The 26080-nt window shown below is 44.4% G+C and overlaps 1 protein-coding gene across 5 annotated transcripts in view; it reads left to right on the top strand.

Moving 5' to 3' along the window:
• The window catches only part of SPATA18 (spermatogenesis associated 18), a 218097-nt gene that overhangs the window by 147274 nt on the left and 44743 nt on the right, over window positions 1–26080 (top strand). For all 5 annotated transcript variants that reach the window (XM_033945672.1, XM_033945636.1, XM_033945653.1 and 2 more), the window contains one exon: window positions 9666–9789. In XM_033945672.1, the coding sequence (XP_033801563.1) occupies window positions 9666–9789 (124 nt within the window). The remainder of the gene's footprint in view (window positions 1–9665; window positions 9790–26080) is intronic.

Below are 26080 nucleotides of genomic sequence, written 5' to 3'. Positions count from 1 at the left end.
CCCACCCGTCCCTATAAACTACAGAAATAATTATTTCATTTAATTATGCTACTGAATTAAAGGCTCTGGTAGAAACCCATTTAAAAATAAGCAAAAAGACTTTATTAATTTGGAAATATTAATTGGGAAGAATACATACTTTGTAAACGGGTTTCTACCAGAGCCTCTAATGTTTATAAATTTTTATCAACACAACTACTTTATCCTTAAGCAAAAAAAAAAAAAAAAAGAATTTTTTTCCTACCTTTGTTGCCTGGTTTCTGCTTTCTTCATGTTCTCATTCAATTCCTTCCATCCACTGCCTCTCTTCTCTCTGTGTCTTCCATTTGCTCTGTTACTGTGCCTCTCCCTTTCTCCCCCCTCCCAAATTGGTCTGGCACCCTTCTTTTTCCTTCCGCTCCCCCCATAGTCTGGCACCTCTGTCTTCTTCCCTGCCAGCGACTTCTCCCCATTCCCTCTTCCCCATTTCCTTTCAGTGTCCTTCTCCCCCATGTCCTGTCAGGCAGCATCCTTCTCCCCCCTCTGTCTTCCCCATGTCCTTTCAGCGGCCTTCTCCCCCCCTGTTTTCCCCATGTCCTTTCAGCGGCCTTCTCCCCCCCCTGTCCTTTCAGCGGCCTTCTCCACCCCTGTTTTCCCCATGTCCTTTCAGTGGCATTCTCCACCCCTTTGTCTTCCCCAGTGCTTTCAGGGTCCTTCTCCCCCCCTCTGTCTTCCCCATGTGCTTTCAGCATCCTTCCCCACCTTCCTCCCGTTTACCCCATGTCCTTTCAGCGTTCTTCTCCACCCCTTTGTCTTCCCCAGTACTTTCAGCGGCCTTCTCCCCCCTTAAGCGTCTTTTCTTCTCCACTCCACCTTTCCTCCCTCCCTTTGTGGCGCTTTCGCACCCGACCGACAACAGAACAGGCCCGGTTGGACAAATCTCCCTGTCCTGTAGCCGCGAATCTAAATTACCTTCTTACAGCAGCTGGAGTAGTGAAGCTGCTGTAAGAGGTAATTTAGATTCGCGGCTACAGGGCAGGGAGATTTGTCGGCCGGGCCTGTTGTCGGTCGATCGGGGGACCTGACCGGCTGTGCACATTCTCCGGGGCGGACCGCCCCCTCCCCCCTCTTTCGTACGCCATTGCCTTCTTCCTACCTGCCCTGCCACACACAGCCGACCGGAAGTCTTCCTGATGTCAGCGCTGACGTCGGAGGAAGGGAGGGCTTTGCTTAAGCCCTCCCTCCGACGTCAGCGCTGACATCGGGAAGACTTCCGTTCGGCTGTGTGCTGCGACAGGGCAGGTAAGGAGGAGGAGACTACCCTCGCGGCTCGAGAGCACTGCGATCCAACCCCGCAGGAACCCCGCGACCCTCGGAGGCGTCCCCACGGGATCCCTGCGACCCTAGGGGGCGTCCCCACTGGATCCCCGCGACCCTAAGGGGCGTCCCCATGGGATCCCCGTGACCCAAAGGGGGAACCCGCGGGATCCCCGTCATCCCCGTTCCCGTGCAGCTCTCTACACAACAGATCAAAAATATAGCAAACAAGGAAAAAGTTTTAAAAATGTATGAGCGTAAGAATTGTCACACTGGGACAAACTGAAGATCCATCAAGCCTAGTATCCTGTTTCCAACAGTGGCCAATCCAGGTCACAAGTACCTGGTAAGATCCCAAAAGAGTAAAACAGATTTTATGTTGCTTATCCTAGAAATAAGGAGTAGATTTCCAAAGTCCATTTTAATAATGACTTATGGACTTTTCCTTTAGGAAATTTTTCATACCTTTTTAAAATTCTGCTAAGCTAACTGATTTTACCACATTCTCTTGGAATGAATTCCAGAGTTTAATTACATGTTGAATGAAGAAATATTTTCTCCAGTTTGTTTTAAATTTACTATTTAGTAGCTTCATTGCATGCCCCCTAATCCTAGTATTTTTGAAAATAGTAAACAAATGATTAATATGTACCTGTTCTACTCCACTCCACTTACTATTTTATAGACCTCTATCATATCTCCCTTGAGTCGTCTCTTCTCCAAGCTGAAGAGCCTTAGCTGCTTTAGCATTTCCTCATAGGGAAGTTGTTCCATCCCCTTATCATTTTCGTTGCCTTTCTGCTATATCTTTTTTGTGATGCACTGACCAGAACACAGTATTCAAGGTATGGTCACAACATGGAGTGATACAAAGGCATTCTTATTTTTGTTTTTCATTCCCCTCCTGATAATTCCTAGCATACTTTCTAGTGCAATAGGTGTGTCATTCTGGATGGACAGGTAATATCCCTATGCTCACAAGCCATGCAGAAGGAATCCACTCCAGCTTTTGAATCCCTCCTCCTTCACTAGAGAGCTCTGCTGCCTGCTTCAGTTTTTCTTTGTGCACGCCAGCTGGAAGGATTCTTTCTGATCTGCTTTGTATATTTCTTTATTTTTTTCTGTTCTTTTCACAAATTTTTGACAGCTTTTGGTGCTTTGAGCTCCCTTCATCGAGAGTTCAGCTCTGCCTGCATGAAAGAGAAGCAGACTGAGGTCTGCAGCGGACAGACTGATTCCTCTGTGGTACCTGTTGGTCAGCCTGAAGAAACTTTTTTGGACCTTGGGGTCCGTTCCTCTTGTTGCACTACTTACCTACTGCATTGCAGGGGCTTGAATGCAGGCTGTCCGGTACCCATAGGAGGTTCAGTACGGTTCCACAGGGTGTCGGCTGGGTTTCACCTCCACCTTTCGGGTCCACAGGGATTTGAGACTCAGTCAGACACCGGACTGACAGCCCGAAGATTTAAAATTGGAGGAGCAGTCTGTTTGAGGCAGTGATATCTTCTTCCAGATCCAGCTACCTTTGGAGCTGAGGCAAGCTGCAGCATATTTTCCACCTATGAGAAAGATCAGGGAGGTCTTTAAAACTTTTTTTTTTTTTAAGATTTCTGCCCCTTCCCTTAGGTTTCTCCACCTCTAAAATCGCTGTTTTTTAAAATTTCAGTTAAAGCATTTTGGAGCCGTTTTTTTGTTTGTTTGGGTTTTATTTTTTTTTTTGGGGGGGGGGGCACCAGAATGCTGCTACTGAGCAGCCATCTTGGATTTCCCAATTTTTTTCAAAATTCTCTAGAACCTTCAAATCACCTTGTTATGCATCAAAACTGGTTTTGATGGAGTCCTCGGTCTTCTTTACCCCTAATTCATGCCAGGTTTGTGCTGGATGGATGCCCAAAAAGCGCCCTTGCACCTCATGCCTCGCAGCATGTGAAGGGGGATGGGAGCAGTTGGCTTAGCCTCCCCTTTGCTCTCTAGGGTTGAAAAAAGTTTTTTGGGGGGTCTGTTGGTGGGGAGTAAATACCTTTCAGAGCCCTGGAATGGCAATCCTTCTAAATGCTAGAGCGGGGAGAACACAAAGCCCAAGAGATGTAAACTGGAGTCATCTAAAGGAGATTCTGCACTGCCTAATACTACATTTTCTTCAGAATTAATCAGTCTGATGTGGAGAGCTTATCTGGATAGACGAGATCCCCAGGGAATTCTAGCAGTTTACCAGGAGGCACGGGAGGGGGTTTGGGCTCCCCAGGCATATCTACCACAGTATCAGAGCCTGGCCAGGATCCAGTGGGCCTTCTGAGAGAGTCTCAGATGATGAGGGGTCTATTTGTTTGCCTTTACTGTCACAGAGCGAGCCCCCTCTGTCAGGAGATGCAGGATTGCAGGTTGGTGCAAATGCATAAGATACCATGGTGACCCTCGATCAAGGGGATGACCCTACGGTCTGCCGGCTGTTCAGACCCGTCCATGCCAATTGAGGGAGGTGTGGTATTAAATGATATGCAGGATCGCAGAGTGGATGTGTGATTCTTAAAAGACAATTTGAAGCGCTAGCCTTGTGAATCAAGGCAGCTGCAGCAGCTTCCTGTGTCACACGCGCCTGTCATATCTGGTTGCAAAGGCTTGAGATGGCCAATGATGAGCCTTTGCCCCAGCTCCTATTAGCAGGTATTGATGCCCCTGTATAAGACTTTGGTGAGACCTCATTTAGAATATTGTGTACAATTCTGGAGGCCACACCTTCAAAAAGATATAAAAAGGATGGAGTCGGTCCAGAGGAAGGCTACTAAAATGGTATGTGGTCTTCATCATAAGGCGTATTGAGACAGACTTAAAAATCTCAATCTGTATACTTTGGAGGAAAGGCGGGAGAGGGGAAATATGATAGAGACGTTTAAATACCTAAGTGACATAAATGCGCATGAGTCGAGTCTCTTTCATTTGAAAGGAAACTCTGCAATGAGAAGGCATAGGATGAAGCTAAGATGTGATAGGCTCTGGAGTAATCTAAGGAAATACTTTTTTACAGAAAGAGTGGTAGATGCATGGAACAGTCTCCCAGAAGAGGTGGTGGAGACAGAAACTGTCTGAATTCAAAAGGGCCTGGGATAGGCAAGTGAGATCTCTCGGAGAGAGAAAGAGGTTACTGTGGATGTGCAGACTAGATGGGCCATTTGGCCTTTTTCTGCCATCATGTTTCTGTTTCTATGTAATCAATGCTCTCTATGACATTATGAGCAAAGTTTTGGCTTATTTTATCTCAGTCCACAGAATGCTCTGGATCATGCAATGAGCTTGGAGATTTCTCCTCCAAGGCTGCTCTTAGCAGACTTCCTTTCAAGGGACAAATGTTGTTCAGAAAGGGTCTGGATGATGTCATGGTCAGCATGGCAGATCATTGGCTGAAATCTCTACCTGACAGCAGACCACAAGCCTCTAGAGGTCCTGGGTGGTCAACTGTTCATGGTTCTATCGCTTTTGACAGTACTCTGGTGAAACCTCCTCTCACAGATCCAGACAGAAATTCTCAGGTCCCAGGCGAATCCAAGCCTCCAGTTCTCGTTCCACTCAAACCTCCAAGAAAGCACAATGATACCAAGTCCCAAGCAGTTCTCATGAAGATAGGGGGACGGCTCTTGGAGTATGTGGAGGCCTGAGCACAGATCTCATCAGAGATGGGTGCTGGAGATCATTCAGAGTGGTTAAAAGCTCAAATTCGCCCAGCTCCTAACAGACTGGTTTGTGGACTCTATTGGGGGATATCCAGAGAAAGTGAGCAAGGTCGCAGCTACAGTTAGACATTCAGGCCACAGAGTTTTTGCCACCTGAAGATTCGGGCTCAGGCTGATACTCCATATACTTGGTCTTGCCCAAGAAAGGTTTAGATGATTGGAGACCCATTCTGGATCTTGCACACATTAATGTGGTGTTGAAAGTGCTGCAATTTCGCATGGAGACTGTTCAGTCATAGCAGCAGTAGCACCAGTGAAATTTCTGGCCTCGCTGGATTTGACGGAGGCCTACCTTCACATTTCCATCTTTCCGGAACACAGAAAGTTCCTGAGTTTTCATGTCCTGGAAAACCATTACCAGTTGTTGTTTCTTCCCTTTGGGCTGGTGACAGCTTCTCGCCCCTTTACCAAAGTGATAGTGGTAGAGCTGCCCATCTAAGCAAGATGGGCTTGCAGGTTCATCCATACCTGAATGATTGGCTGATCAGAACTCCATTGTTCCTGGAAGGAAAACAAGCAGTGGCTTATGTGGTCCAGGTCCTGCAGAGCCTAGGCTCGATAGTGCTGGTTCCGTCCCAATCCCTGGACTACCTGGAAGTCTTCCTCAACACAGCAGAAGGTTATGTCTACCTTCCAGAGGCATGCAGACAGAAGCTTTGCACACAAATAACAAGCTTGTTGGCCAAACCAGCTTGTCGTAGCTCCAAATGCCCATGGCTGCCACGATTGACATGGTCCCATGGGCAAAGGCTCACATGCATTTTTTTCCAGAGTGTGTTGCTATCGAGGTGGTCTCAGTTGGACCCCCTGCAGATGTCCCTGCCAGGGCCAGTATGAGCTGGTGGCTCCGTCCACAGATATTATCAAGGGGCAAGCCCCTCAGAATTGCCTTGTGGGTAATTGTGACAATGGATACCACTGCAGTTCACTGCAACTGACACCTGATCCAGGGTTGTTTGCCCCCCAAAGGAAGTGGTCAATCAACAGATTGGAACTTCTTGCCATTCAGTTGGCATTGCAGAGGTTGGGGAATAGTCTGGAGAGACAGGTAGTCTGTGTCTTTTCAAACAATGCTACTGCAGTGGCATAGGCACCAAGAGTGCACAACTGAGTTTGGAGGCCTGCTTACAATTCAAGTGTGAGAGTCTCACCTTCAGGCTCTTTCAGTGGCATGTGTAGCAGGAGTGATCAATGTCCAGGCCCATTTCTTTAGCAGGCAGACTCTGGATCCAGGAGAATGGACGCTGTCTGTAACAGCCTTCCAATCTATTGCTCAGCATTGGGGTCACCCAATGTTCCATCTGATGGTGACAGTAAAAAATAAGAAGCGCAGGTCTAGATGCTCTAATCCAGCCTTGGCTGAAGAGCAAGCTCTTGTACATGTTTCCTCTGTGGCCTATGATAGGCTGGATACTTCACAGGGAGCAGTCATTCTCATGGTTCCAGATTGGCCCTGCAGACTGTAGTATGCAGACCTAGTGTGTCTTCAGAAGGGCACAAGTCTCAGACTGCAAGTTCAGCTGGATCTTCTTTCTCAGAGACCTGTGATCTGCCTGTCTCTTCAGACTCACTTTGCTCTTACAGCATGGCTCTTGAGTGCACTGTGTTAGTGCGCAAGGGATACTCAGAGGTAGTAACTGCTACTCTGCTCAGTGCCAAAAAGCCTACAACGAGCTCTGTTTATGCTAAGGCATGGGAAACTTTCCAGCACTGGTGCATTAGAGAGAAGGCAGAGCCTTTCTTTGCTCCAATCTCCGTGGTCTTAACCTTCCTTCAGGCTGGCCTTGACAAGGGATTTACAGTGACATCCCTCAGAGTCCAAGTAGTGAGACTCCTTTTTCAGGATTTGAATGCGTAAGGCATCGTTGACGTCTCATCCAGACATTGCCAGATTCCTAATGGAGATAGTTCAGCTCAGGCCACTGGTAAAACACCTGTTTCCCTCATGAAACCTTAACGTGGTTTTGCAAGGTCTCAGTCAGGCCTAGATGCACTAAAAAGGGTCGGTAAAACCGTGTGGGTCTGCTGTGGTCCGATTTTTGGGCCGATTCCAAAAGAGTGACTGATGTGCAAACAAGTTTTCTTTCTAATGATTTGAGCAGAGGTTTGTTGTATTCCCTGTCCGATCCCACCGATGAATCACTGTTAGAGTGACTCTCACACATGCGCAGAGCCTGCAGGGGAAGCCCGAACAGCTGAAAGGCAGAAGAAACCCTGAAGCAGCCTCCTGCCACTCGGCTGTTCAGGGGACACAGATGTTGTGCATGTTGCCCACACTCAATATTTGCTTCTATTTTTTTAAAAAAAGCCATGCATACTACAGCCATCACACCTCCCCCCCCCCACCGCGGATCTCTGAACTCCCCAATGATGACTGAAACCTCTGCGTCAGCGATGCACCCAGAGAGACAGGAGTGATGCTCACTCCCTCCTGTGTATCCGGGCCACCTGGACACATCCCCCTGCACCCCTCCACCCTAAACAAAGATCCCCCTCCCACCACCCCACCAACAAAACCTCAAAAGACTGGGGATGGGGTCACCTTCCCGGTGCATCCTGAGATGCACTGGGGAGGGGCCTAAGACTCCGATTGGCTTGGGTATCTAATGTCCCTCCCATAGGTGGTGAATGCCTGGGATGCCCTCCTGAGGGAGGTGGCAGAGAGGAAAACTGTGATGGAATTAAAAAAAGCATGGGATGAACAAAGGATCACTAATTAGAATATGAATGGGCTAACTTTCATGGTCTGAATCCCACAAACGAGATGGTTTGGAAAGGCTGGTGCGAGCTTCAATGGCAACCCCAGTAGTTGGAAACTAAGGTCAGTACCAGGTAGACTTCTAAGGTCTATGGCCCAGAAATATCAAAGACAAAAGGCAATTTAATCATGAAATTGTGATTACAGGGCAGACTGGATGGACCATTCAGGTCTTTATCTGAAGGCATTTAATATGTTACTATGTTTTTTTGAGGAGTATGTCTTCCTTCTTTAGCATATTTGAGTTTGACAAATATTGACTAGAGGTATCCAGAGGAAGCAGTTCTCTTCTCTAGAGTCTTTCGCTCGTATCTTTTCTCCTTACTTTCCAATTTACACCTGAATAGCCATCACAATTTAGGAAGTTTATTGATGTGGAATCCTGTTGAAAATGCATTTTGGAAAGTAAGAAGACAAAGGTTGAGAGTTATTTTTCATGTTTTGTGGAGGGTTTTTTTTTTTTTTTTTTTACAGATCCATGGTGAGTGTAGACTCCATTTGACACCTTGTGAGTCTGGGAGTCTGGGAGCCAAGTTATTGAGGTCTGTTTTTCTGTACTTTATCTTTATAATTTTCTTGTTATATTTGTGGTCTTGGGTGAATGGTGGTCCCAACTATACTTCTATAGCAGTACGTTCAGATTAAGATTGGTTTTATCTTGATAATTAACACCCACCTGAGATTTGAGATTAATATTCTATCCAAATGTCTTAAATTTTGGTAACACTACTACAACACTTCATGAGTTCAGAAGAGATTTTGCTGATATTTAGTATATTCTGCAGCAGCTTGTTGCTTAGATTAATAGGCTTATTCATTTAATAAGTATAGATTGTGATGAAGGCATCTTCTATATCCCATGAAATCCCTTATGCCAGAGATCAGTCTATAGCAGTGGTTCCCAAACCCTGTCCTGGGGGACCCCCAGCCAGTCGGGTTTTCAAGATATCCTTAATGAATATGCATAAGAGAGATTTGCATATAATGGAAGCGACAGGTATGCAAATCTCTCTCATGCATATTCATTAGGGATATCTTGAAAACCCGACTGGCGGGGGGTCCCCCAGAACAGGGTTTAGGAACCACTGGACTATAGCCTTTTTTGATGCAGGAAATAGTAATGATTCACTATTTGCAATGCCATGATAAAAGCCAAAAATAGAAAATACAAATAAGATAAACATAATTCTACCATGGTCTTCTTACTTTTGGCTGAAATCTCTCATCAGCCCCAGGGACCTCTTTACAACAACATTGATTAATACTTGCACCAAATACATGAATCAAGAGGAAGAGCTGTGGCTCACTGGTTGAGCTGCTGCCTCCATTCCCAGAGGTTGTGAGATCAAATCCTGGTGCTGCTCCTTATGACCCTGGGCAAGTCACTTAATCCTCCAGCGCCCACTGCTTTGAAATGCCAAAGTGACAAAAAGGCAGTACACAAGTCCCTTTCCTATTACTCCATGTCTGATCTGGATTTAAATTTCTGATCTAAAGAAACAACAATAAGCACTGCAGGGTTTAATGCACCTCCCTAAATTAGGGAGTAATACCTAATCCCTTCTTTTGTATGGGATCAATATGTACCAATTTTAGCAAACATATTTACTTTTGCTTTAGTTTACTTTTCTGTGCTTAAAAAAACCTTTTTAAAATTGGAGGTAAATTTTAATGCACCAGAAGGTGTGTAAGAAGGTGTGTAAGGTGCACTAAAGAAGGTGTGTAAGAGTGTGTTAATGTTAATGAATCTCATTTAAACATCAGCCTCAGCATGTCCAGTATATATGCCACAGTACATTGTATCAAACAGAGAGCAGACTTTTCAATTTCTAAACATTTTATAAGAAAGATCATTCATACAGTGTTTTTCTCGATTTACATAGATACCGTCGCAGTTTTGACTCTGAGTTCTCAGCTCCTCTTGTGGTATACCATGTATGGCCTGCTTTAATAGAAGATGATTGTGTTGTTATGAAGGGAGAGGCAGTTACAAAGAGAGGTTCCCTGGTAAGTGATCTTGCAAAATTCAAACATGAAAAAAAAAAAAAAAATTGAAACCCTTTTTTTTACTTCTACAAAGATATTTCTAGTGACAAATTTCTATTGAGTTGAGTGTTTGGGCAGCTCTGTGGTAGTACTTAAGAGATCTTCGTTCCATTCCTGGCTGAGGTCTTCTGCTCCTTGGGTGAGCTAGGGCTTGGATGCTGCAGAAGTGTCATTCACAGTCCTGTGGGAGGAAGTCCTAGACATCATGCTCATATGTAGGGACCAGAATGTCGCAATCCAGAAGCAGCCTTGTTGCATGGCTCTTGCCTAAGGGTACATATAAAATATAGCCTAAAGGTACATATAAAATATAGCAAAAAAAATCATGGATAGTCATGAATAAAGGCTTATGGACCAGGGACATATTTACCATTGAGCAAGACCCGCAAAATTCCCAAAACTGCACAATGGTAGGGGCTGCCTGCTGCCCTTTGCTCTCCATCAAGCTTTGTCACATCTCTGTCTCCCTTCCTCGATACCTCACTATGCTTCCCCCAGGTATTTGGCATCACTCCCTTTTATTGCATTTGTGTGTGTGGGTCGGCATCACCATGCAGCCTCCCCAACTCAGGTCCTTCAGAATCCCGATAGCTGATGGTAGAGGTAGCCTGTGTGTAGGTCTGCCAGTACTTTTCTTTTGCTGCCCTGCTTCCTTTGATGTCACTTCTTGTGGCAGAAGCAGCAGAGAAAAGATCCTGGCAGGGCCAGGTACAGGCAGAAGTATTTACATTGCTGCATCTTCTGCTTAGCCGCCAGGACTCTGGAGGACCTGGGGAAGGGGAGCTTCAGGGTAATGCGGACCCCTGAGGGGGAAGCAGAGGGACACTGGACTTGAGGGGGGAAGAGAGAGATGGGGGATATATGAGAGGGTAGGGGGAAGAGAAAGAAGTGCCAGGCTCATATGGGGGAGGGAGCAGCAGAAAGAGATACTGGATCTGCATGGGGATAGGGAAAGAGAGAGAGAGAAGAGATAATGGATCCGTGGGGATGTGGAAGGAAGACAGAGACCAGGCCCAAAAAGGGGAGGAAGAGAGAGTGAGAGATGCTTACCCTGGGGAAATGCAGGAGGAAAGGAAGAAGAGAGGTGTAAAGTTAGACATGGGAGGCACAGGGACACAGAGAAGGCACAGGGACACAGAGTTGAGATACTAGGCATGGAAGGAGCATAGGGACCAGGAACACATAAGGGCAGTACTGGATGTGGGGAGGCATAGGGACACAGAAGGGAGAAGGTGCATAGGACAGATAAGGGATTCAAAGGGAAGGTGGATAGTGGACATATTAAAAGGACAGATGATCCTAGAAAGAGTTAAGAGAAAAGCAGAAAAGAGACACTGGGACAAAATCAATACTCGGACAACAAAGGTAGACAAAGTAACATAGTAAATGATGGAAGATAAAGACCTGCTTGGTCCTTCCAGTCTGCCCAATAGTCACACTCATCATCAAGAAAATGTTGAACCAACAATTTAGTATTCATTCATTTTATGTTTATTCAGAATTTGATATACCGCTCCCGCATTTTACTGACTTAAGCAGTTTACAATGTAACACTTAAAACAGAAAGGAACTCCATAGATAGGAAAGGTAGAGATAGAGAAAGATAAAAGATATATACATAATCCTAACAAGTAATCATTATGGGTGAAAACAAAAATAAACCAAAAATTACTTTAAAAATAAAAATAAAGTAAATTTAAGCAAATTAGAAATTTTAAAATAAGGCTCAGTCCTATGCAAGGCAAAGGCAGGACACAATGGCCGAGACGAAGGTGAGGTAGAAGAGGCAGGAGGGTCCCACGGCTGGATCCATCATGCCAAGGAGAGCTAGATTACCAGACAAGCCATGGTAGGTCCCTTGATGTTAAGCCACACAAAGTCAAAGCGAAATCAGGCAACAAGGAACCACTGATTTCTTTATAGGTCACCTCCCCAAATGTGAAGCGTTGCACTCCTCTCAGCTGACTCTCCATCAGCACACTATTTTACTTACTTAGTTCTACTGTAAGATGTCCTCCCCTCTCCTCCACAATAGGCAAGACCTGTATTCAGATAATATGAATGTGGTATAAAATATGCATACTTACTCCTGACCCATCTGTCATATCAGGGACACAGGCTGTAGAAGTCTGTCCAGCAATGACCATATTCTTTTTCTGAATTTATTAATTGCAATATGTAAGCTTTAGGAAATGTGCATCTCTGTTATCTTATATTTCAGTTTCCATTTCTATGACATGTTTTCTGTATAGTTCTGGAATGTGTTTGATTTTGCAGGATTTGTTTACTAGAGCTTTGTCTGAAGTGGTTTACCCTCCCCTCCCCACCCCGTACCCACTACCTTGGGAGAGATATGGTGTTATAGGGGGCCCATCTTACTTTTTTCCATTTGGGGCCCATTCATTCATAGCTACACCACTGCTTATGGCACTAATCATGACTTATGGAAATGAAAAAAGAAGTAGGACATAACTGTTCATCAATGTCTACTCCCAGAGATGCCAAGAGTGAACCATCCCAAAAAGTGAGATTTCTAGTGCAATAGGTATGTCATTCTGGATGGATAGGTAATATCCCAGTGCTAAAAAGCCATACAGAAAGAATCCACTCCAGCGTTTGAATCCCTTCTCCTTCACTAGAGGGCTCTGCTGCCCTCTTCAGTTTATCCTTCTGACCGCGAGCTGGAAGAAGTCTTTCTGATCTGCTCTGTATATTTCTTATTTGTTTCAGTCTTTTGGGGAGGGATTTGATGGATTATAGTGCTTAGAGCTTCCCTAGTCAAGGGTCTAGCTTTGCCTGCATGAAGGAGAAGCAGACTGAGGTCTGCAGCTGACAGGCCAATCCCTCTGTGGTACCTGTTGGCCAGCCTGCAGAAACATTTTGGAGTTTGGGGTCTGTTCCCCTTATAGCATTGCTGTCAGGCATTACCTCCCCCCTTTCGTGTCCGTGGGTCTGCAGGGGTTCGAGGCTCAATCAGCACATTCCCAGCACAAGTCACAGTGAGTAAGGCTGTTACAGCCTATTAGGAAACCTTTTTTTTCTAAGTTTCTGCTCCTTCCATTTAGGTTTCCCCACCTCTAAAATCCTAAAATCACTGGGTTTTTGCTTAAATTAAAGCATTTTAAAGCTGTTTTTTTTGCGTCAAAATGCTGCTGTAGTGGCCATCTTGGATTTCCCAATTTTTTTTTTTTTAAAGCTTCAAATCACCTCTTTTTGCCTCAAAACTGACAGGGATGGAGTCCTCTGGCTCCTTTACCCCCCAATTCATGCCAAGTTTGCACTGGATGGGCTCTCAAAGAATATCCTTACACCACATGCCACGTAGTACGTTAAGGGGGGGGCAGGAGCAGTTGGCTTAGCCTCCCCTTTGCTCTCTAGGGGTGAGAAACGATCGGGGGGGGTATCTTTTGGTTGGGAGTAAATCCCTTCCAGATATCTGGAATGCCGCTCATCCTAAATGCAGAGGCATGGAAGGCCATGGAGCCCAAGAGACGCAAATTGGAGTCCATCTAAAGGAGATCTGCGCTGTCTAATACAGCATTTTCTCTAGAATTTGTTAATCTAGTGTGGAGAGTTTTTCTGGATAGCTGAAATCCCTAACGGATGTCAGGAGATGCACGAGGGGGCTGGGGCTCCCAGAGTGCGTCTGCTTTAGTATTAGGAATGTTACTTTTTTCCTTTTATTTTCTAATTAAATTGAGTTCTTTTCACAATTTTGATTGAATTATATTGTAAACCGCTCTGATCCTTTTTTGGTTATATATGCGGTATATAAAGGTTTTAATAACGGGGGGCGTGGCCTGATGAACATGGCGATCTGATGCACAGACTGAGCTCTCCCGAAGGATGGTGCTTCATATAGACAATCGAGATCATCTCTGACCAATCTGATGAAGCAAAATCTATAAATGGCTGCAGCAAAATCTTCTAAATCTGAGCAGCAACTCTACACTCCCAAGCGGTAAGAGGCCTAAACATGAACCTTGATCACCAGATAAAATGGCGCCAAAATCAATCGATTAACAGAGGAAAAGGATAATTTATGATATTCACATTAAACAATCTTCTTTTGTACATCAGTGTCTTAATTTATTTATATTAATATTTCATTCTTATTCATCCACTATTCTAATCATTTAGATAGTACCCTAATTGAACAATAGAACTCATCTCCAAATTTAATTGAGGTTGAAGTATCATAAAATATGCATTGTTCTCAGTAAAGAGACCTCTTATAACAGATGGATTTTAAGGTTTGATATCACAATAATAAATGAAATAACATTAAAAAAATTAATTAAAGGGTTGCACCCCCAGTTAGTTAGACCGCTCTTTTAATTAATTTTAAAAAAATAATAATTAGGGTTAGGAAGGAGATTTTGAAGTAAATGATTACACCACATGCATTTAGAATGAGGATTTGAAATAACATCTAAGTTATAAGAGGTCTCTTTACTGAGAACAATGCATATTTTATGATACTCCAACCTCTATTAAATTTGGAGATGAGTTCTATTGTTCAATTAGGGTACTATCTAAATGATTAGAATAGTGGGTGAATAAGAATGAAATATTAATATAAATAAATTAAGACACTGATGTGCAAAAGAAGATTGTTTAAAGTGAATATCATAAATTATCCTTTATACCCCCTTTTTCTCTGTTAATAGATATTTAGTTGCGGGTTGGATAATCTAAAAGTTGATCTGTGTGTGTTATTGTGAGGGCCAAAATCAATCGAGGCGCAATTGGAGCTCTTACTCTCAGATATGAGATCCTTTAAAGGTATAATGTCAAAACAAGTTGAGGAAACTCAGATTAGAACAGAAATTGAAATGATAAATGCACAATTTACTGATGCTCGACACAGAATTGATGCACTAGAACAGGGGTGTCGAACTCAATCAGAGAAGGGGCCAAAATCTAAAATCCAGCCTAAATCGCGGGCCGAATGGTTTACTGAACAGTCATAAACTGACAATGTTAACCAGAAATGTGAATTTAAAATGAGTGGAACAATCTTTTCCTTAACAGTGCTGTTAACCAACTCACATGCTATCAAGCAAAACAGTAATATTGGTATCAAGCAAAACAGTAATATTGGAATGTACCTAAAATGCTCATTGTTTTGTTTTCTGGCTAGATGTCTGACACCGTTTTCCCCGTATCAATGAGTCAATGTTCGGTTTTATTTCTTGGGCTGTAGCAACCCGCAAAACAGCATGGAGGTTGTCATCGGTAATGCGTGATCTGTGCTTGTTTTTGTTCAGATTCATTATTGAAAACATCTGTTCACAAAGATAGGTGCTCCCGAACATGGATAGAATACGGGCAGCATGAAGTCGGAGCTCTGGCATTGAGTCAGGGGGCAGTAGAGGGTAGAAGTCCTCAATTTCAACATCCTGAAACCTTGATTTCAGGCCACTGTCAGACTGAAGCTCGATTATCTCCATCTGAAGGTGATGGGGCACATTGTTGACATCAACTGTAAAAGGATTGGCAAAGATGTCAAAGCCTGAGTGCTGTGTTCTAAAGTCAGAGAAGCGCCGCTCAAATTCACTTAGTAAACGGCTAACTTTGGTAGCCAGCTGACTGCAAGGAAAAGTACCAGAAATAGTGGTTGAGATACTCAAACAAACGGGAAAGTGGGCAAGATTGTCCTGTTCCAGTTGGGACTTCCATAGTTGAAGTTTACGCTGGAATGCTGTGATCATGTCAGACATCTTCGTGATGACTTGTTTGCGTCTCTGCAGCTTCAGATTCAGTTGGGCGAGATGCTCGCATATATCACACATCATAGCAAAATCACATAGCCAGGCGGGATCCGACAGTTCAGGCAAGGGCTTTCCTTTACTTTCCATGAAAAGAGCAATTTGTTCTCTGAGCTCAAAAAATCTTTTGAGGACTGCGCTCTTGCTCAGCCATCTTACTTCTGTGTGGTATGGCACGTCTCCATGCTCTGCACCCACCTCCTGTAAAAACTGCTGGAACTGGCGATGATTCAGGCCACGTGCCCTTATAAAGTTAATAGTTTTAATGACTGTGGTCATTATGTCATTCATGTCCAGAACTTTTCCACACATAGCCTCTTGGTGGATAATGCAATGATAAGTAATCAAGGGTGTGTGGCAGTGACTTTTTTGCATTCTTTCCTTCATTAGTCCAACCAAGCCTTTCTTTTCTCCGCACATTGAAGGTGCGCCATCGGTAGTTAGCCCCACCAACTTTTCCCAGGGTAATTTAAAATTATTTATAGATTTCTCCACAGCCTCAAATATATCTCTACCAGTCGTCGTCCCATGCATGGCAGCTACATCCAAAAGTTCCTCAGTGACAGAGAGGTCGGTCTTCGTAGCACGTATAAAGATGGACAGCTGCGCTGTATCAGTGTTGTCTGTGCTTTCATCGATAGCAAGTGAAAAAGCGAGATAACTGCATGCCTGTTCGGCCAGCTGTGATGATAGATTTCCTGAGAGTTCTTGAACTCTGTCTGCAATGGTGTTTCTTGACAAACTGACAGTTTGAAAACTCTGTATCTGGTCTGGGCATACTTTCTCACACACTTTTAGCATGCATTGCTTCAAAAAGGCACCCTCTGAAAAACACCTTGAAGTACGGGCAATTTCTTCAGCCACTATAAAGCTTGCTTTCACTGCAGCATCATTTTTCGCTGTAGCCTTTGTAAACATTTGCTGCTGTGATTGTAGTTTGCCTTTTAGTTCTTTAACAATTTTATGCTTTTCTTCCAAAGTATATTTGCCATACTTAACATTATGTTTGGTGTCAAAATGACGACGTATATTGTACTCTTTCATCACCGACACTGTCTCATAACACAATATACACACTGGTTTGCCCTCACTAAGCACAAACATGTATTCATTTTCCCATTTGTCATTAAATTGTCTGCCTTCACCGTCAACTTTTCTTTTCCTGGACATTTTGGGATCAATATTGGCAGTAAAAGATGTAGTTTATTGGAAATCTGCGTTAGAATGAAAAAGTCAGTCAATAAATGCCTGGCTGGGTACAGATAGCAGATTCTGTTGCGATTTTTATGCCTACACTTTATGCCAGGAACTGGCAGCTTCTGCTGTGTATTTTTTTTACATAGTTCCCCCCCCCCCCCGACATCCGATTCACCCCAAGCAGGACCGCTCGCACGCACCTGCTCCCCCACCCCGAAGGACCGCCGACTCCCCGACTCCCAACACGATCGGGGCAAGAGGGAGCTCAAGCCCTCTTGCCCCCCCGACTCCCCGACACGATCGGGGCAAAAAGGAGCCCAAGCCCTCTTGCCCCGTCGATTCCCCAACTCCCCGACAATATCGGGCCAGGAGGGAGCCCAAGTCCTCCTGGTCCTGGCGACCCCCCCCCCCCCCCGCTAGTTGTTCGGGCCAGGAGGGAGCCCAAACCCTCCTGACCACGGCGACCCCCTACCCCCACCCCGCACTACATTACGGGCAGGAGGGATCCCAGGCCCTCCTGCCCTCGACGCAACCCCCCCTCCCCCCATCGACCGCCCTGGCCGACCCCCACGACACCCCCACCCCCCTTCCCCGTACCTTTCTGTAGTTGGCCGGACAGACCGGAGCCAAACCCGCCTGTCCGGCAGGCAGCCAACGACGGAATGAGGCCGGATTGGCCCATCCGTCTCAAAGCTCCGCCTACTGGTGGGACCTAAGGCTCCCGGGTCTATTCTGATTGGCCTAGGCGCCTTAGGCCCCACCAGTAGGCGGAGCTTTGAGATGGATGGGCCAATCCGGCCTCATTCCGTCGTTGGCTGCCTGCTGGACAGGCGGGTTTGGCTCCCGTCTGTCCGGCCAACTACAGAAAGGTACGGGGAAGGGGGGTGGGGGTGTCGTGGGGGTCGGCCAGGGGGGTCGCGGGTCGGCTGGGGGGGCGGTTGGAGGTTCTTGGGGGGGGCGGTCGATGGGGGGAGATAGATAGCAAGTACGGCCGGCGAGATCACAAGCCTCCTATGTCACCGCGCGTCATTGTGATGGAACGCAGCGGCGTGCAGTGATGACAGCGCGGTGCGGGCCACATTGCAAGGCCTGGCGGGCCGGATTTGGCCCGCGGGCCTTGTGTTTGACACATGTGCACTAGAAGATCTCACAATTAAACATTCAAAAAGTATTGTGCTGGTGTCTAAACATGATCAAGATATTGCCCACCTGAAAAATGATCCGGAGTACCTGGCTAATAGAAGCCGCAGAAAGAATATATGTATTCTGGGCATACCTGAAAATTCCGATGGCCCTGATATGATTATTTTTCTCACAGATCTCATTCCATCACTGTTGGGCCTCAAGTTCGCTGAGCCACTGGAGAAATAGAACGAGCGCATCGAATGCCTTCGAGACCATCCACGAGTTTAAAAAGCCCACGTCCAATTGTGGCAAAAATACTAAGATATTAGCACACTCTCCTAATACTTAATGCTTTGAAAGAGAAGAAACACCTTTTATATCAAGGGAGAAAAATCCTCTTCATTCTTATCTAGTGAAAACGACTGTAGCTCGACATAAAATCTTCCTACAGCAGCATCAGAATTTGAAAGACATAGGTGCAAGATTTGGGCACTGATATCCTACGCATATGAAAGTCATCTATAACAATAAAACATCTATGTACTCGGATCCTTCGGATCTGTAAAAATTCATTGACTCCATCAAAATGCAGAGAGGACCATCATCCTGCACAATATCCTATGATGGGAGCTCCGTAAAGTCAGAATGTTATTGCACGTTGCTTCTCATCTTGCCGTTTGGTGGAACTGGCCATCTGTGCTGATGTCAGCCAATAGTGGTTTTCAGACCCACCCGATCCTATTTCTCCTTCTTTCAGAAGGCACATCTTTGGCTTTTTGAGCCTCTCGTGTTGTGCCACCTTGTTATGTTCATTACTTCAAGAAGTCATTTATCTTTGTATGTTGTACTTTTCATGCCTAATTTCTCAGATTTATTATTGTTATTACCCTTGAGCCTTATCCAGATTATTCTGTACACCTGTTCTAACTGCTTTTAAATGTTGAAATTACATATAATTTCCTTTAATGTCAAAGGTCTAAATCACTGTATAAAATGTAAGAAGGTATCAAAATATTTATGATCCTTTAATCCAGATATTTTAATGCTTCAAGAGACACATCTCTCATCCACAGATAGCTCCAAAACTTTAATTAAAGGGTACTCCTCTCCATACTTTTCACCAACTAATAGGGAAAAAATGGTGTTTCAATTTACGTAAAATCCTCTCTGCAATTATCTATCATATCCCAGGATAATGATACTGAAGTTAGATGGTGTCTTATTTATGCCTCACTTCAAAATACTTCCTTTATACTGCTGAACATTTATGCCCCAGTTACGGATTCCACTGAATTTTTCAGAGCTTTACAGAAATCTTTGGGGAGTAGCGCGGGCCATTCAGTGTAGCTTCCTGCGCTAGAAAACTGCTAGCTCAGTTTAATAGAAGAAGCACTTAGTGATCTGGAATCTAACATTAAAAATGTTGAAAGTCAATACATGTTAGACCCCAAAAGAAATTCACTCTTGTATACTCAACTGCTGAAAATGAAATATGAGTACAATTCAATACTCTCTTGTATTGCTAAACATGATATTTTTATACAAAAATCAGGACACTACCTTGGAGATAATAAAATGGGTACATCTTTGGCAAAATATTTAAAGAGTAAAAAAGAAAAATTTCATATCTCCTCAATTAAAAATTCAAAAAATCATACTCTTACAGATCCTAAACAAATTCAGACTGAATTTGAACAATTTTATTCCCAATTATATCAATCTGAAATTTCATCATCTGAACAAGCTAATTCTCAATTTTTAGACACTATAGGCTCCTTTTCCTAAGCTGCGCTAGCAGTTTTAGCGTGCGTTTAGTGCACGCTAGATGCTAACGCCAGCATTGAGCTGGCATTAGTTCTTGGCACATAGCGTGTGCGGCAATGCAGCGTGCGCTAAAAACGCTAGCACACCTTAGTAAAAGGAGCCCTATCTCTCATCCTGTTATACCTTAACACCTTAAACAAGAACTAGATTCCCCTATCACATCCCAGGAAATTTTAACTACCATATCTAAATTAGCCTCAAATAAAGCCCTAGGTCCAGATGGCATAACCAGTGAATTTTATAAAAAATGTAATTCCCAACTGACTCCTCATTTAATAACTTATTATAACTAATAAACATAAACATTTCTATGTCCTTATTGTCACAGAGTGAGCTCTACCTGTCAGGAACTGCAGGGTCACAGGGCAGGTGTGTGTGCGCTAGATACAGTGGTGACCCTCAATCAAGGGGATGACCCCCATGATCCACCTGCTGTTCAGACCCTCAGCTCTGTTAGAGCTCATCAATGACTCATTGTGGGAGTTAAACTTGGTCTCCCAGCAAGTTTCCTCTGCGCCCTGCTCTATAATGAGCAACGTGAGAGCCCAGTCTTCTTTGCATCCCGGCATCCTGATATCATTGTATTGATCACAGAGCATTGAGATGCTCGTGAAGGGTCCCTTAAGGTAGCCAAGACTATGGCTTAGCTGTATCTGATGGCATAGGAGTGTCAGCAACTGTTCGCTCAGCCCAAGGTAGATTCCTTGGTAGCGCAGGTAACTAAGCACATATCCCTATCAAGTGAAGGAGGCATGGTATTAAAGGATATGCAGGATCACAGAGTGGATGTGATTCTTAAAAGACAATTTCAAGCACTATCCTTGGGAATCAAAGTAGCCGCAGCAGCTCCCTTTGTGACATGCACCTGTCATACCACGTTGTGGGGTCTTGAGCTGGAGGAGGGCGAGCCTTTACCCCCAGCTCCTATTAGCTGGAGTGCATTATGTAGTTGGTGTTCTATACAACATCATCAGTGTTAAGAGCAAAGTTTTGGCTTATTCAAACTCATCCTTAAAAGGGACAAATGTTGTTTGGAGAGGGTCTGGATGTTCTCATGACCAGCATAGCAGATCATCAGCCAAATTCTCTACCTGATAGTAGACCTTGAACCTTGACAGGCTCTGGGCTGTCTAATTTTCGTGGCGGCATGCACTTTCGGCAGTTCTCAGGAGTCTCCTCTTGGAGATCCTTCTACGGATACAGACAGAGATTCTTGGGTCCCAGGTGAACCAGGTCTCTAATTCTAGTTCCACTATATCCTCCAATAAAGTACAATGATACCAGATTCAGAGCTCCCTTGAAGATAGGAAGATGGCTCTCAGACTGTGTGAAAGCTTGGACAAAGTTCTCATCAGACTGTTGTGTACTGGAAAGAGGTTACAAGCTGGTTTTTACAAAACTTCACATCTAATCTAATCTATTTGTGTGTCGCTCATACCTACGAAGGCTCAAGGCGACTTAAGGGAGAGGTGAGAGGGAAGAGGAAGGAGAGGGACAGGAGCAGGGCAGGATTAACCAATAGGCCAAGTAGACACGTGCCTAGGGCCTGAAATGGTCAGCATTGATCTCCCCCCCTCCCCGCGATTGGCAATGTGGTCCCCACCCCAATCGGCAACGCAGCCCTCCCCCATCGACAGAAAGTAAGACAAGCAAGCAATGCGGGTAAGAAAGGCAACGGGAACTGTAATTGTGCAAGCGGTGCTGCTTGCCCAAAGCTTCCCTCTGACGCAGCTTCCTGTTTCCGCCTGGGCACCTGGTGGGGTGGGGCGGGGCACGGGTCCCAGTGTACTTGTGTGCCTAGGGGCCTTCGACAAATTAATCCTGCCCTGGACAGGAGAAAGGGAGAGGAAGAGAGGATACAGGAGATTAAGTGTTGAACAGATGGATTTTCAGAACATTTACAAGAACTTTTTGTAAAAGTAAGTTTTTAACAGTTTCTTAAAATTCTTGTAGGATGTAGAGATGGAGAAAAGCTGACAAAAATCAGAATTCCAAATAGATGATATGATAGCAAATGGTTGTAGTAACTTTTATATTGACAACCCCTAACCAAAAGGAATTCAAACAATGATGAAATGCGCAAAGAACATCTTGAATTTGGAAATTTATAATGATCTCTCAAATAACCAGGAACGAAACCATGTATACTTTATAAGAAAAACATCCTAGCTTGTAAAACACTCTGACATAATATATGACATATGAGGGAGGGTGGGGGAAGGGAAAATTTGATTATTAAAGAAATAGATCATTATATATATATATATATATATATATATACTAGTCTTTAAGCCCGTTACATTAACGGGTGCTAGAACATATGTGTGTGTGTCTGTCTTTATTTCTTTCTCTCTCTCTCCTTAGCCGCTTTTTTTCTTTCTGCCTTTCTTTTTCCTTGGCTGTCCATCACCACCCCTTGCCTGCTCCCCCTGTCCATTTTCCCTTCCTTTTACCTCCCCTATGTCCACCACCACCCCTTCACTGCTCTCCTTATGCAGCAGCAGCCCTTCTCCCTTTGTTTTACCTCCCCCCTGTCCAGCAGCACCTCTTTCCTTCTCCCCCTGTCCAACATTAGTCCTCCGTTCCTTTTCTTCAACCCCCTGTCCATCAGCATCTCTTTCGTTCTCCCCCTGTGCAACAGGTGCTAGAGTAGACGACTGTTTTTTTTTTTCCTTTCTCTCTCTGTGCTTGGATGCTGTCTGTCATTCTTTCTGTCTGTGTCTCTGTCTTGCGCCATGCCTGCCTATCTCTCTGTGGCCCCCTTCTCTTCCCCGGCATGATTGGTGTGTGCCCACAGAACACCCTTCCCCCCAAAGCAGCCCCGTTTCCCAATGCCCCTGCCCCCTTTTGTGCCATGCCTGCCTGCTCCGTGGCCCCTTTCTGTTTCCCCCCTATGATTGCTGTCTGGCCCAGGAAACCAAAGTAGCCCCCTTTCCCTCTCACCTTGTTGAGCCATGCCTGCCTGTTCTGTGATCCCCTGCCCATGACTGCTATGTGCCCCCAGCACACCCCTACCCCCAAAGCAGCCCCTTTCCCTCTTCCCCTGCTTGCCTGCCATGCCTGCCTGCTCCCTGTGCATCAGCATCAGCATTTCCCTCCCCCTCACCTGTTCCTTCGTAGCAGCATGGAGATAAAACGGCTCCCTTAGTTCTTTGCTGGATTTTTTTTTAAGTTTAAAGATGCCTACGCGGCTCCTCTCACGATCCGGCCTGCGTCGGAAGCCTTCTCTGACACAGGCCGGGATCGTGAGAGGAGCCACGGCGGCAGTTTTAAACTTAAAAAAAAAATGCAGCGAACTAAGGGAGCCGTTTTCAAAGCCGCCGCCGCGGCTCCTCTCATGAGCTGCACTTATATTATGTCGGAAGATGAGAGAGGAGCCGTGGCGACGGCGGCAGATTTCAAATTAAAATAATTTATGCGGCCAGCCAGCTCCCTCGAAACCCTCCCCCCCTTTCCCTTCCCGCGGTCTGTCTGGCTGCGTTGTTCTCTCCCTCATTCTCAAACCGTCCGTGCCAGCTGAAGTGGGAGTGGGGGGGACTCAGCACCGGCTGGGTGACTCGAGCCGCCGGCCCCCAGGAGCTCGAGGCCGACGGCGGACATGGCTTGCGTTGCCGAGTTTGGTGACGTACAACCCGCGCATGCACACTAAAAAAAACCCGACAGATCAGGGAACACGTTTTTTTTTAGTGCGCATGCGCGGCCTAGCATTTTATTATATTAGATATATATATAAATAAATATATATAAAATGAGGGGGGTATAATATTTTAGAATGATACGATCAAATGTAAGAATTCAAATGTTTTTAAATGAAATGAATAAAGATTTATTAAAAAAAAAAAAAAAGTAAAAGGCACTCTAACTTTTTCAATCTAAAAATCAGATGAACTTAGAAACATAGAAACATGATGGCAGGTAAATCCAAATGGCCCATCCAGTCTGTCCATCCGCAGTAACCATTCTTCTCTCCAAGAGATCCCACATGCCTATCCCCCACTTTCTTGAATTCAGACTCAGTCTGTCTCCACCACCTCTTCAGGGAGACTGTTCCACGCATCTACCACCCTTTCTGTAAAAAAGTATTTCCTTAGATTACTCATGAGCCTATCACCTCGTAACTTCATCCTATGCCCTCTCAAACCAGAGTTTCCTTTCAACTGAAAGAGACTCGATTCATGTGCATTTATGTCACTTAGGTATTTAAATGTCACTTAGGTATTTATGTCACTTAGGTATTTAAATGTCTCTATCATGTCGCCTGCTTTTCCTCCAAAATATACATATTAAGATCTTTAAATCTGCCCCAATATGCCTTATGATGAAGACCACACATCATTTTAGTAGCCTTCCTCTGGACCGACTCCACCCTTTTTATATCTTTTTGAAGGTGCAGTCTCCAGAATTGTATACAATCTTCTAAATGAGGTCTCACCAGAGTCTTATACAGGGGCATTGATACCTCCTTTTTCCTACTTGCCATACCTCTTCCATTGTACCCTAGCATTTTCACCGTCAACTTTTCAACATGTTTGGCCACTTTAAGATCATCACATTCAATCACACCCAAGTCCCACTTTTCTGTCGTGCACATAAGTTCTTCACCCCCTAAACCAGGGATATCAAATGTAGGTCCTCAAGGCCCGCAATCCAGTCGGGTTTTCATGAGATCTATTCGTATACAATGAAAGCTGTGCATGCAAATAGATCTCATGCATATTCATTGGGGAAATCCTGAAAATCTGACTGGATTGTGACACTCGAGGACCGACATTTGACACCCCTGTCCTAAACTGTACCGTTCCTTTGGGTTTTTGCAGCCTAAATGCATGACCTTACATTTCTTAGCATTAACTTTTAGCTGCCAAATATCAGACCATTCTTCAAGCTTCACTAGGTCTTTCTTCATGTTGTTCACCTCATCTGGGGTGTCTACTCTATTATAGATTTTGATATCATCCGCAAAGAGGCAAATCTTACCTGATAGCAATATCACTTATAAAAAAGTTGAAAAGAACAGGCCCAAGAACAGAACCACTGGTAACATCACTTTCCTCAGAGCGATCTCCATTGATCACTACCCTCTGTCATCTTCCACTCAATCAGTTCCTGACCCAGCCTGTCACTTATGGGCCCACTGTCAGAGGTTTTGCTACAATGTTTTACTATTGTTTGTATATGGAGCTTGTTGTTTTATGCAACTCTTAATAAGATATCACAACAGTAAGTAATCTAAATTCTAGCCCCTAAATGAGGAAGGACGCTTCAGATTAGCTCATTTAGAACCCTTGACAAAGCCTATGTATGGTTAAACGGGTCCCATCGGGGCAGTTTGGGGCAGGCTAGTGATTCTGCATATTAAAGATAAGTGAAAATACTGTTGTGATGTCTTATTAAGAGTTGCATTTAACAAGTTAACAACAGCAAGTTTTTAGCAAAACATTAAGGAGGAGGTGGTAACAAGGGCCAATGATTAATATTCTAATCCATGATGCTATGATAATACACATTAATATGTTTAACCAACGGGTTTCTGAGACTCTTTACCCTCCTTTCTTATATTGGACACTCTGACGTGGGGTGGTTTGTCTTTGTGGATGGTTCTAGTTAACCTCACTTCACCATCTTCCATATCCTATTAGTGATTCACTGCTTTTGTACATCCCTTCTGTCCAGAATGACACACCTATTGCACTAAAAAAAGAGATTAAGTTCTTATCTTGCTAATATCTTTTCTAGTAGATAGGTGTTTAATTCTGGAGCACTTCCCTATCAGTTATCTCCTATGCTTACCTACTATCTCTATCAGAAAATTTGAATCCAAACTGATATTTGCATGTCAGTCAGTCTTTAAGGGTATAAAGACCAAACTATTGCTATAACACTTTGGGGTTATACTTGTGTCACATAAATGTTTCTGTTTTGATTGTTTAATGGCAATGTTTAATATGTTTATTATGATTTCAGAGCAGAACGGAGTTTTCCCATACCCCTCTATGGGGCCATTGCCTGCTTTGGTACAAACTGAAGGGGGCAGTAGAGCTCTCTAGTGAAGGAGGAGGGATTCAAAAGCTGGAGAGTATTCTGTCTGCATAGCTCGCTAGCACTGGGATACTACCTGTATGTTCAGAATGACACATCTATCTACTAGAAAAGATATTGGCAAGGTAAGAACCTAATCTCTGTATACTAACTAGAATTTTAAGTTTGAAAGCCAAAAAGTGAGATTTTTCAGATAGTATACACATGGTATAAAACTAGAAAACTGTATCATATTGCTTTGCAAATGAAAAAATTGTCAAAATATTTGTTTCTCATTGGGGCCTCTGAAAAGAAAT

The sequence above is a fragment of the Geotrypetes seraphini genome, chromosome 1 (assembly GCF_902459505.1).
Source record: "Geotrypetes seraphini chromosome 1, aGeoSer1.1, whole genome shotgun sequence".
Taxonomy (NCBI): Eukaryota; Metazoa; Chordata; class Amphibia; order Gymnophiona; family Dermophiidae; genus Geotrypetes; species Geotrypetes seraphini.
This window is presented reverse-complemented; position numbering and strand designations above follow the sequence as displayed.